General features: G+C 34.8%; 1 protein-coding gene across 1 annotated transcript in view; it reads right to left on the bottom strand.

Annotated features, from left to right (window-relative positions):
• LOC139491021 (TPR and ankyrin repeat-containing protein 1-like) overlaps positions 1-13,556 on the bottom strand; it is a 67,022-nt gene that overhangs the window by 32,404 nt on the left and 21,062 nt on the right. The window contains exons 14-15 of the mRNA XM_071278273.1: positions 11,444-11,758; positions 10,909-11,184 (exon numbers count right to left, since the gene is read on the bottom strand). Of these exons, the coding sequence (XP_071134374.1) occupies positions 10,909-11,184; positions 11,444-11,758 (591 nt within the window). The remainder of the gene's footprint in view (positions 1-10,908; positions 11,185-11,443; positions 11,759-13,556) is intronic.

The raw sequence follows: 13,556 nt of genomic DNA, 5'->3' as shown, positions 1-13,556 counted from the left end.
GAATATATATGGTTTAGGGGTGGAGATCTTGACCGTTACCAAGTTCTCAAACAGGAGGGGTGGGATGAACCCCAGGGAATCCCCCTATATTTCATTTGATTAGTTATATTGTTCCATACATGAATAAATATGGTTTAGGGTTGAGGATTTGAATGTTTCCAAGTTCTCAAACAGAAGGGTTTACAGTGACCCTAGGGACCACCTTATTATTCCTTTGATTTGCTATATTGTCCTATACATGTATATGTATGGTTTAAGATTGGGGATCTCAACCGTTTTCAAATTCTCAAACTGGACGGGGAAGAGTGGCCCCATGAACTCCACCTATATTTCATATGATTTGTTATATTGTCCCATACATGAATATATATGGTTTAGGGGTGGGGATCTCGACCGTTTCCAAGTTCTCAAATTGGAGGGGTGGGGTGACCCGCAGGGAATCCCCCTATATTTCATTTTATTATAAATATATTGTCCCATACATGAATAAATATGGTTTAGGGGTGGGGATCTCGACTGTTTCCAAGTTCTAAAACAAGGAGGAGGTAGAGTGGCCCAATAGACTCCACCTATATATCATATGATTTGCTTACATTCAGGTATCATATAATATAGTTGCACTATTTGTGCCTGTCCCAAGTCAGGAGCCTGTAATTCAGTGGTTGTCGTTTGTTTATGTGTTACATATTTTTTTTTTTTTTTTTTTTTTTTTATAAATAGAGCCGTTAGTTTTCTCATTTGAATTGTTTTACATTGTCTTATCGAGGCCTTTCATAGCTGACTATAGTGTATGGGCTTTGCTCCTTGTTGAAGGCTGTACGATGACCTATAGTTGTTAATGTCTGTGTCATTTTGGTCTCTTGTGGATATTGTCTCATTGGCAATCATACCACATCTTTTTTTTATATAAGAAAGTTCCAGCTATTTTAAATGACCTATCAAAATTGAGAAGAAAAAAATACCCCTTGAAATTGCAGTAATATATGTTTAACTTTAAAAGCATCTAACATGCATTACCAACATTTATCACTGATAAAGAAAATTTATACTGTTACCAGGAACATATATATTGTCAGATAAACTGTTCCCAGTTGTCACATTGTATTGGATTTTGACTATAAAATTGGTGTACAAAATATTTTCTGCTTTTTCTTTCTTTTACATATATGTTTTGGTTTTCAATTCTAGTGTTTATATTTCTTTACCATGCAAAGATGTATTTTGTCACCTGTCTGGATTTTTTTAGTTAATAGCCAAAACCCGGGATTACCCTTATCTGCTTCCGGAATCGGATCCGATATTGTAATTGTCTTCTCGCGGCAGCCATTTTGTTTTCAATGTTGTTTTTGAAAGATAGTGAGATACGATTTTACTCGGATTTACACATTATATGTCGGCGATTTTCTGTATAAAGCTAGCGGTTGAACAAATTGAACATCGCTGTCATAAATAGTAATGATGAAAATAAGTTTGAGATCGTTTATTAGATCGAAACTTTGGTAAAAACGTTTGCAAAGTTATTTTTCATTTTCTTTCAAGGTCCGTCGGGCATGTGGGGCGTAGCTAGTAACCAAGTAGAAAGTCCGACTGCAAAAGTGGAATGCCGCAGACCTCGGACAATCGCTAATTTGAACCCCTGCGTCCAAATTGAAAAGATACGAAAATTTCGTCTTCTAATTCAAAATTGCCGCCACAGCTTGATCAGTTGAACTTATATTAATAGACTACTGACGTAGTTGACTACCTATTGGCGACAAACAATATTCCTACGACTTTTGCAATTTGGGAAATCTTATCTACTTATCTTTAGAGATTTACGGCGATTAAATATTTCATACATTTGTTCTTTGACATCTTAGCCAAAAGCTCAGGGGATAATAAACTACATAAGGATTCCTAATGTGCTCTACTTCCAATGTGCAACTTCAAAACTTTTGGGAAAATCGACAATCATTTAAGGTTTTTCTGGTCATATTTTTTGTAATCCAGAATGAAAAGTATGAAAAAACTGTCCAATAAGTTATAAATAACATAGTAGCCAGCTAGATGATAACAATGGCACGTATTTCAGCATTTATTGGGTAGAACACAAATCCAGGGTGCTCGCATCAGGCAGATTAACTGTCTAATAATATTCAAGATAATAACAAAAAACGGCAAAATTTCCTTAAAATTACAAATTCAGGGCAGTAAACTAACAACTGGTTGTCATATCGATGTGAACATATCAGGGCAGATAGATCTTGACCTGATAGACAATTTAACCCTATCAGATTTTCTCTAAATGCTTCGGTTTTTGAGTTATAAGCCAAAAACTGCATTTTACCCCTATATTCTATTTTTAGCCGTGGCAGCCATTTTGGTTGGATGGCCGGGTCACCGACACATTTTTTTTAAATTAGATACCCCAAAGATGATTGTGGCCAAGCTTGGATTAATTTGGCCTTGTAGTTTTAGAGAAGAAGATTTTTGTAAAAGATTACTAAAATTTACGAAAAATTGTTAAAAATTGACTATAAAGGGCAATAAGTCCTAAAGGGGTCAACTGACCATTTCGATCGTGCTGACTTATTTGTAAATCTTACTATGCTGAACATTATTGCTGTTTACAGTTTATGTTTATAATAATATTCAAGATAATAACCAAAAACAGCAAAATTTCCTTAAAATTACAAATTCAGGGGCAGCAACCCAACAACGGGTTGTCTGATTCCATCTGAAAATTTCAGGGCAGATAGATCTTCACCTGATAAACAATTAAACAATTGTCAAATTTGCTCTAAATGCTTTGGTTTTTGAGTTATAAGCCAAAAACTGCATTTTACCCCTATGTTCTATTTTTAGCCATGGCGGCCATCTTGGTTGATTGGCAGGGTCACCGGACACATTTTTTGAACTAAATACCCCAATGATGATTGTGGCCAAGTTTGGTTTAATTTGGCCCAGTAGTTTCAGAGGAGAAGATTTTTGTAAAAGATTACTAAGATTTACGAAAAAATTGTTGAAATTTGACTATAAAGGGCAATAACTCCTAAAGGGGTCAACTGACCATTTCGTTCATGTTGACGTATTTGTAAATCTTACTTTGCTGAACATTATTGCTGTTTACAGTTTATCTCTATCTATAATAATATTCAAGATAATAACCAAAAACAGCAAAATTTCCCTAAAAATACAAATTCAGGGGCAGCAACCCAACAACAGGTTGTTGGATTCATCTGAAAATTTGAGGGCAGAAAGATCTTGAACTGATAAACAATTATACCCCATGTCAGATTTGCTCTAAATGCTTTGGTTTTTGAGTTATAAGCCAAAAACTGCATTTTACCCCTATGTTCTATTTTTAGCCATGGCGGCCATCTTGGTTGGTTGGCCGGGTCACGCCACACATTTTTCAAACTAGATACCCTAATGATGATTGTGGCCAAGTTTGGTTTAATTTGGCCCAGTAGTTTCAGAGGAGAAGATTTTTGTAAAAGTTAACGACAACGGACGACAACGACAACGACGGACGACGACGACGGACGCCAAGTGATGGGAAAAGCTCACTTGGCCCTTCGGGCCAGGTGAGCTAAAAATAGCAAAATTTCCTTAAAATTACAATTTCAGGGGCAGCAACCCAACAACGAAATGTCAGATTCATCTGAAAATTTCAGGGCAGATAGATCTTGACCTGATGAACAATATTACCCCATTTCAAATTTGCTCTAAATGCTTTGGTTTTTGAGTTATAAGCCAAAAACTGCATTTTACCCCCTATGTTCTATTTTTAGCCATGGCGGCCATCTTGGTTGGTTGGCCGGGTCACCGGACACATTTTTTAAACTAGATACCCAAATGATGATTGTGGCCAAGTTTGTTAAGTTTGGCCCATTATTCAGAGGAGAAGATTTTTGTAAAAGTTAACGCAGGACCACGACGACGGACTTCAAGTGATGAGAAAAGCTCACTTGGCCTTTCGGCCAGGTGAGCTAAAAACAGCAAAATTTCCTCAAAACTACCATTTCAGGGGCAGCAACCCAACAACGAAATGTCCGATTCATCTGAAAATTTCAGGGCAGATAGATCTTGACCTGATGAACAATATTACCCCATTTCAAATTTGCTCTAAATGCTTTGGTTTTTGAGTTATAAGCCAAAAACTGCATTTTACCCCTATGTTCTATTTTTAGCCATGGCGGCCATCTTGGTTGGTTGGCTGGGTCACCGGACACATTTTTTAAACTAGATACCCCAATGATGATTGTGGCCAAGTTTGCTTAAGTTTGGCCCAGTAGTTTCAGAGGAGAAGATTTTTGTAACAGTTAACGCAGGACGACGAAGACAGACGCCGGATGTCAAGTGATGAGAAAAGCTCACTTGGCCTTTCGGCCAGGTGAGCTAAAAACAGCAAAATTTCCTCAAAATTACCAATTCAGGGGCAGCAACCTATCAACCGACTATCCGATTCATCTGAAAATTCCAGGGCAGATAGATCGTGACCTGACCAACAATTTTACTTCCTGTAAAATTTGCTCTTAATGCTTCAGTTTTTGAGTTATAAGCCAAAAACTGCATTTTACCCCCATGTTCTATTTTAAGCCATGGCGGCCATCTTGGTTTGTTGGCCGAGTTACCAGACACATTGTTTTAACTAGATACCCTAATGATGATTATGGCTAAGTTTGGTTAAATTTGGCCCAGTAGTTTCAGAGAAGATTTTTCTAAAAGATTACTAAGATTTACGAAAAATGGTTAAAAATTCATTATAAAGGGCAATAACTCCTAAAGTGGTCAACTGACCATTTTGGTCATGTTGACTTATTTGTAGATCTTACTTTGCTGAACATTATTGCTGTTTACAGTTTATCTCTATCTATAATAATATTCAAGATAATAACCAAAAACAGCAAAACTTCCTTAAAATTACCATTTCAGGGGCAGCAACCCAACAACCGATTATCCGATTCATCTGAAAATTCCAGGGCAGATAGATCGTGAACTGATAAACAATTTTACTTCCTGTCAGATTTGCTCTAAATGCTTTGGTTTTTGAATTATAAGCCAAAAACTGCATTTTACCCCTATGTTCTATTTTTAGCCATGGCGGCCATCTTGGTTGGTTGGCCGGGTCATGCCACACATTTTTCAAACTAGATACCCCAATGATGATTGTGGCCAAGTTTGGTTTAATTTGGCCCAGTAGTTTCAGAGGAGAAGATTTTTGTAAAAGTTAACGACAACAGACGACGACGACAACGACGGACGACGGTCAATGACGACGGACGCCAAGTGATGGGAAAAGCTCACTTGGCCCTTCGGCCCAGGTGAGCTAAAAACAGCAAAATTTCCTTAAAATTACCATTTCAGGGGCAGCAACCCAACAACGAAATGTCAGATTCATCTGAAAATTTCAGGGCAGATAGATCTTGACCTGATGAACAATATTACCCCATTTCAAATTTGCTCTAAATGCTTTGGTTTTTGAGTTATAAGCCAAAAACTGCATTTTACCCCTATGTTCTATTTTTAGCCATGGCGGCCTCTTGGTTGGTTGGCCGGGTCAGGGGACACATCTTTAAAACTAGATACCCCAATGATGATTATGGCCAAGTTTGGTTAAATTTGGCCCAGTAGTTTCAGAGAAGAAGATTTTTCTAAAAGATTACTAAGATTTACGAAAAATGGTTAAAAATTGACTATAAAGGGCAATAACTCCTAAAGTGGTCAACTGACCATTTTGGTCATGTTGACTTATTTGTAGATCTTACTTTGCTGAACATTATTGCAATTTACAGTTTATCTCTATCTATAATAATATTCAAGATAATAACCAAAAACAGCAAAATTTCCTTAAAATTACCATTTCAGGGGCAGCAACCCAACAATGGAATGTCCGATTCATCTGAAAATTTCAGGGCAGATAGATTTTGACCTGATGACTAATTTTGACGCTGTCAGATTTGCTCTAAATGCTTTGGTTTTTGAGTTATAAGCCAAAAACTGCATTTTACCCCTATGTTCTATTTTTAGCCATGGCGGCCATCTTGGTTGGTTGGACAGGGCACAGGACACATTTTTTAAACTACATACCCCAATTATAATTATGGCCAAGTTTGGTTAAAATTGGCCCAGTAGTTTCAGAGGAGAAGATTTTTCTAAAAGATTACTAAGATTTACGAAAAATGGTTAAAAATTGACTATAAAGGGCAATAAGTCCTAAAGTGGTCAACTGACCATTTTGGTCATGTTGACTTATTTGTAGATCTTACTTTGCTGAACATTATTGCTGTTTACAGTTTATCTCTATCTATAATAATATTCAAGATAATAACCAAAAACAGCAAAATTTCCTTAAAATTACCATTTCAGGGGCAGCAACCCAACAACGAAATGTCCGATTCATCTGAAAATTTGAGGGCAGATAGATCTTGACCTGATGAACAATATTACTTCCTGTCAGATTTGCTCTAAATGCTTTGATTTTTGAGTTATAAGCCAAAAACTGCATTTTACCCCTATGTTCTATTTTTAGCCATGGCGGCCATCTTGGTTGGTTGGGCGGGGCACCGGACACATTTTTTTAACTGGATACCCCAATGATGATTGTGGCCAAGTTTGGTTAAATTTGGCCCAGTAGTTTCAGAGGAGCAGATTTTTGTAAAAGTTAACGCAGGACGACGATGACAGACGACGCCGGACGCCGGACGCCGGACGCCAAGTGATGAGAAAAGCTCACTTGGCCTTTCGGCCAGGTGAGCTAAAAATAGGTGCGGGCGGGTCTGTCAAACAAGGAATCAAATTGGTGTGGCCTTATACTCGCATTATTTTCTACTTGCGAAAGTCACAAAAATAAGTTGGTTTACAGTATAAATAATGGATGTATACTAGATGTATATAGTCTCCTATTATCCTGCTTCTGTTGTGAGTAAACAGTTATGTCTAATTCTGGGTCCTCATTGGGGATTGTATTCAAGTCATGTTGATTTCTTTCAAACGATTGGAATGGAAAACTAGAGGCTCTAAAGAGCCTGTGTCGCTCACCTTGGTCTATGTGAATATTAAAGGAAGCAGATGGGTTCATGACAAAATTGTGTTTTGGTGATGGTGATGTGTTTGTACATCTTACTTTACTGAACATTCTTGCTGCTTAAAATTATCTCTATCTATAATGAACTTGGCCCATTAGTTTCAGTGGAAAATGTTAGTAAAAATTTACAAATTTTATGAAAATTGTTAAAAATTGACTATAAAGAACAATAACTCCTAAAAGGGTCAATTGACCATTTCGGTCATGTTGACTTATTTGTAAATCTTACTTTTCTGAACATTATTGTTGTTTACAGTTTATCTCTATCAATAATAATATTCAAGATAATGACCAAAAACAGCAAAATTTCCTTAAAACTAACAATTCAGGGTCAGCAACCCAACAACGGGTTGTCCGATTCATCTAAAAATTTCAGAGCAGATAAATGTTGACCTGATAAACAATTTTACTCCATGTCAGATTTGCTCTAAATGCTTTGGGTTTTGAGTTATAAGCCAAAAACTGCATTTTACCCCATGTTCTATTTTTAGCCATGGCGGCCATTTTGGTTGGATGGCCGGGTCACCGGACACATTTTTCAAACTAATAACCCAAAAGATGATTGTGGCTAAGTTTGGATTAATTTGGCCAAGTAGTTTCAGAGGAGAAGATTTTTGTAAAAGATTACTAAGATTTACGAAAAATGGTTAAAAATTGACTATAAAGGGCAATAACTCCTAAAGGGGTCAACTGACCATTTCAGTCATGTTGACTTATTTGTAAATCTTACTTTGGTGAACATTATTGCTGTTTATAGTTTATCTCTATCTATAATAATATTCAAGATAATAACCAAAAAGAGCAAAATTTCCTTAAAATTACTAATTCAGGGCCAGCAACCCAACAACGGGTTGTCCGATTCATCTGAAAATTTCAGGGCAGATAGATCTTGAACTGATAAACAATTTTACCCCATGTCAGATTTGCTCTAAATGCTTTGGGTTTTGAGTTATAAGCCAAAAACTGCATTTTACCCCATGTTCTATTTTTAGCCATGGCGGCCATCTTGGCTTGATGGCCGGGTCACCGGACACATTTTTCAAACTATTAACCCAAAAGATGATTGTGGCCAAGTTTGGTTAAATTTTGCCCAGTAGTTTTAGAGGAGAAGATTTTTGTAAAATATTACTAAGATTTACGAAAAATGGTTAAAAATTGACTATAAAGGGCAATAACACCTAAAGGGGTCAACTGACCATTTCAGTCATGTTGACTTATTTGTAAATCTTACTTTGCTGAACATTATTGCTGTTTACTGTTTATCTCTATCTATAATAATATTCAAGATAATAACCAAAAACAGCAAAATTTCCTTAAAATTACTAATTCAGGGGCAGCAACCCAACAACAAGTTATCCGATTCATCTGAAAATTTCAGGGCAGATAGATCTTCACCTGTTTAAAAATTCTACCCCATGTCAGATTTGCTCTAAATGCTTTGGTTTTTGAGTTATAAGCCAAAAACTGCATTTTACCTCTATGTTCTATTTTTAGCCATGGCGGCCATCTTTAAACTAGATACCCCAATGATGATTGTGGCCAAGTTTGGTTAAATTTGGCCCAGTAGTTTCAGAGGAGAAGATTTTTGTAAAAGTTAACGACGACGACGGACGCCGGACGACGACGAACGCCGGACGCCAAGTGATGAGAAAAGCTCACTTGGCCTTTTAGGCCAGGTGAGCTAAAAAATGTAGGATAAAGACAATAACTGTTTAGTGTATTTAAAATCAGCTATACTTGTACAAAGCTAAGAAACAGGTGTAAATTGAGAAACATCAAATACTGTGATTTGAATACATGTAATAATTAAGAAATAATAATTTTCTTGAGATGATCATTAGCTGTAAATTATTTTTAGAAATTACAATTAATAAATATTAATTTTAACCATGACTGTATGATCCTGTATGTCATTTTATATTTTAATATTTTATGATGAATTTAAATGAGTAGGTACAATTTTTCTCATTTCAGATTTCAGAAATTAAAAAGAAAATTTCTTCAAATATTTGTTTTGAGGCGATTAATATTCAACAGCATAGTGTTTTGCTCAAAATCAAAAAAAAAAATTGTTAAGTTTATTAGACATTCATTCTGTGTCAGAAACCTATGCTGTGTCAACTATTTAATCAAAATCAAAATTCAGAGCTATATCAAGCTTGAATGTAGTGTTCATACTTGCCCTAACTGTTCAGGGTTCAACCTCTGGGGTTGTATAAAGAAAGCTGTGCCCGGCAGTGCATCTGGTTATTAGGAAACAGTCAAAAAAATTCATACTAGAACTAGCAAAAATTAGCAAAGAGTACCAACATGAAGAAACAAAGCTAAAGTAATTGTCCATTAACCAGGAAACCCTTGTTTTCCCCCTTTTTTGGCCCTAATTCATAACTAATCCTAACCATCCTTTTGTGGTGTGGAAACTTGTGATACAATTGCAGGCAATTCTAAACACTGTACCACAAGTTATTGTCTGGACACTAGATAAATGCTTATTTGGGCCCCTTTTATACCCCTTATTCCTAAACCAAAGGGACCATAACCCCCAAAATCAATCCAAAACTTCCTTTTTGTGGTTTCAAACTTTGTGTTTAAATTTCAAAGATTTATATTTTCTTTATACGCAAGATATTGGCAAATTTCCAATTATGCTAAAATTATTGGCAAATTTCCAATTATACTTAAGTTATTGACAAATTTCCAATGAAGTTTATTATACTGAAGTTATTGGCAAATTTCCAATGGAGTTTATAAATACTGAAGTTATATATATTGGCAAATTTCAAATACACATATTTAAAAGCAGTGTTCAAATAGTTCAAATATTACTTTTGGATTACCTCCCTTAAACTGCTTTCAAATTGTCTTAATTGCCCTTTAACCAGAAAAAAAAACCCTTGTTTTCCCCTAATTCATAAATGGTTTGAGCCATAAACCCTAACCATAAATCCCTTAGTAGTATGGGATCTTGTGGTATAATTTCAGAAAGATTCATACACTTTTACACAAGTTATTGTCTTGAAACTACAAAAATGCTTGTTGTTGGCCCCTTTTTGGTCCTTTATGCCTTGACTGTTTGCCCCATAACCCTTAAAATAAATCCCAACCTTCTATTTATAATATCAAACATTGTGGTACAATTTCAGAGCAATTGAAATACTTATACACAACTTATTGTCCTGATACTAGATAAATGCTTGTTTAGTGCCCCTTTGGACTCCTAATTCCTAAACCTTAGGGACCATAACCCCCAAAATGGATCCCAAGCTTCCTTTTGTGGTTTTAAACATTGTGTTTAAATTTTATTAATTTCTATTTATCTATACTAAAGTTAATATCCGGAAACCATCCGTCTTCGGAACACTGACGATGCCTGTTCAATAGCTATGTCCATTCCCACTGACAAATTACTTATTGAAATTCTACAGAACTTTCATTTCCAGATGAATTTATGCATAAATTATTTTACTTATAAAAATAAAAGCAGAAATGGCTAAACAAACCTTTTACTATGTATAATGAAAAAATTGGGAACTTAAATGTAATTTTCAAATGCCTTGGGCATGTTGCCTACAAATCAAAATTAATTTTGATGAAACATACATGTCATGTCGTAGTAAAATAATAAACATTTCATCAACACTACTACCAAAATTATTTCCCCTATAAATGAATTTATACTTGTGTCTCTGACATAAGTTCTACTTTGCTCCAGATGACTTTTCTTTACTCAGAGATAATTATATGCATAATATTTTATCAACTATTTTGGTTATCACAATGCTTGCCATCCTTATAATAAAAGACTCAAAATCTAATACATTTTAAGTTTGAACTTGTACCTTCTTGTTGCCTCATTACAGAGGCAAGAATTTCTATGGCTCTTTCTTCATTTCTTGGAAGATACACTACTGCATATTTCCCTTCATTATTTTTGGTAAGTGGATTGACCTCAGCTTCAATCAACATGATAATGAATCTAAGCCTAATCCTCCAATCAACTGCTTGGTCTCTTGTGATAGTGTGAAGAGCTGTGTTTCCTTTGTCATCTTGCAAATTTTGGTCTCCTTTTGGTACCACAATATTTGGAAGTACATATTCTATCAGACCAAAGGATTCTACAAATAATATTAAAAAAGTAATGATGAAAACTTTCAATAAGCAGGAACCTAGAACCTTTCCAGATTTTTTGCCATTTTTATTTCACCTGCAGCAGTGAAAAAAGTTTGTTATTCACCGTGTTTTGTGAAATTGATAAAATGACATTTATAATTGTTCATTCATCGTGAAATGGCAATTTTATTTTGCAATCTTCCGTGCAGATACCTCCCCCCCCCCCACTTTTACAATACAACAAATCTGATAAGGACAAATTACCTGAAGCTATACACAGTCTGATTGTAGCATGGAAATATCTGTCACCAGTGTAGGTTGTCATGGTATTGTAGTCTGATCCACAACTCAGGAAGTACCTCAGCAAGTCAATACACCACGCATAAATCTTTACATATTGTAATTCACATATAGGTCGAAGGTTAACTCTTTCAACTTTGATACATGGTGCTTCATCATCTCTAAATAGTATGAAAGAGAATGAGGCTAAGTTCCAGTTACCATTGGTAATGAAGTCATAAGTGACCAGAGCCCATGTGTTAGTTGCTATTTTTAGATTTTTCACTTTATCAAGTGGATCTGAAATAAAAGTTAAACTTCAATGATACTTAGACTGTGAAAACAATTTTTTTCCTATTCCATGTTTAACTTTTTTAGGATGTTCGCTACTCTGATTAAAAAATACCATTAATAGACCTCTCTAGATGTTTGGTATGCAGTAACACGCTGAATTCTGAGCTTTTGTTCACTAACGATACTGCAATTATGAATTAGTCAAAACAAAAAGATGATGAGCAATTGATATGAAAATGCTTCACATGGTATCTTGTGCTAACTTGAAACTGATAATAATTTTTAAATTTAAGTGTACTCTAGCTGATCAATATGTGAAAGAATATGAGAATTTGGTTAACAAGAAGTTGATAAGGAATGAATTTGAAAATGCACTTAGCCTCCTAGAAAATGTAATTTTTATTCTGAGACTGCCTGATTAAATGTTCCATATATTTATATTTTTTACCTAAAATAATGTGTTCACCAAACTGTTATTTAAAAACAAGAATGTGTCCATAGTACACGGATGTCCCACTTGCACTTTCATTTTCTATGTTCATTGGACCGTGAAATTGGGGTGAAAACTTTAATTTGGAATTATAATTAGAAAGATCATATCATAGGGAACATGTGTACTAAGTTTCAAGTTGATGTAACTTTAACTTCATCAAAAACTACCTTGACCAAAAACTTTAACCTGAACTTCGCACTATCATTTTCTATGTTCAGTGGACCATGAAATTAGGGTCAAAACTATAATTTGGCATTAAAATTAGAAAGATCATATCATTGGTAACATGTGTACTAAGTTTCAAGTTGATTGGACTTCAACTTCTTCAAAAACTACCTTGACCAAAAACTTTAACCTGAAGCGAAGGGAGGCACAGACCAGAAAACATAATGCCCCTCTACTATCTTAGGTGGGGCATAAAAACATATACCACATTACACAATTTCAAAACTAGAAGAAACAGAAAACAAGTGACATGAAATAGGCTGGCCTGGTGAATGATTTTGCAGTCTGTGAGAACCAACAGTTTATATATGTTACAGTAAATAGGTGAAATTAGGAATTACATGTAATTACTAAAATTTAGGAATTACAGGTAATTCCCAATGCACTTAGTTAATACAAGTAATTCCTTAAACGGCCCAGTTATTACCAGTAATTACTAATTTTAAAATGAATTATTACACCTATTTACTGACTGCTAAAACAACGTTGTATTATGGTCAGTCGATGATCAAAAGTTATATGGTAATACTAACTAGAAGATCAGTTAGTACGTTTAAAATATTGAATAGTTGATTTGTATTAAAAATATCTTGAATAAATATGGACTTTCAAATATTTGGTTAAATCAGAGTAACTTTAGTTTTAATCCAAAATGGTTAAAGATGAGCATTTAACAGAGAATTTTTGACCAATTTCAGCAGACATGAAAATCATAAATGGAAAATTCTCCCAAAGCATTATGTTTTAACTTTAAAAAAAAACAACTTTGAGTTTGAAGAATATTTAGACTTATTAACTTATAAAGATAAGATAACGTTATGTAGGTTAAGAACTGGAATGAACTGTTATATGCATTAGCTTCCAGATATAAAAAAAATATATATATTTTTTTGTTTCATTAAAAAAAATGATATAGTGAAATTATAATTCACTGTTAGCAGCCAATCTGGTTCTATTTTGTTAAATTAGCTGTGAAACAAGGTTGATGAGTTGTGCACTTGCTAGTGAATATTTGGACCTCATTGAATACGTATTCATGTGACCTTCAATTCATTCCCTAGCTGGAGATGGGTTATCGATGTATTA

The sequence above is a fragment of the Mytilus edulis genome, chromosome 1 (genome assembly GCF_963676685.1).
Source record: "Mytilus edulis chromosome 1, xbMytEdul2.2, whole genome shotgun sequence".
Lineage (NCBI taxonomy): Eukaryota > Metazoa > Mollusca > Bivalvia > Mytilida > Mytilidae > Mytilus > Mytilus edulis.
The sequence above is the reverse complement of the archived record's forward strand: the minus strand, read 5'-3'. Positions and strand labels throughout refer to the sequence as shown.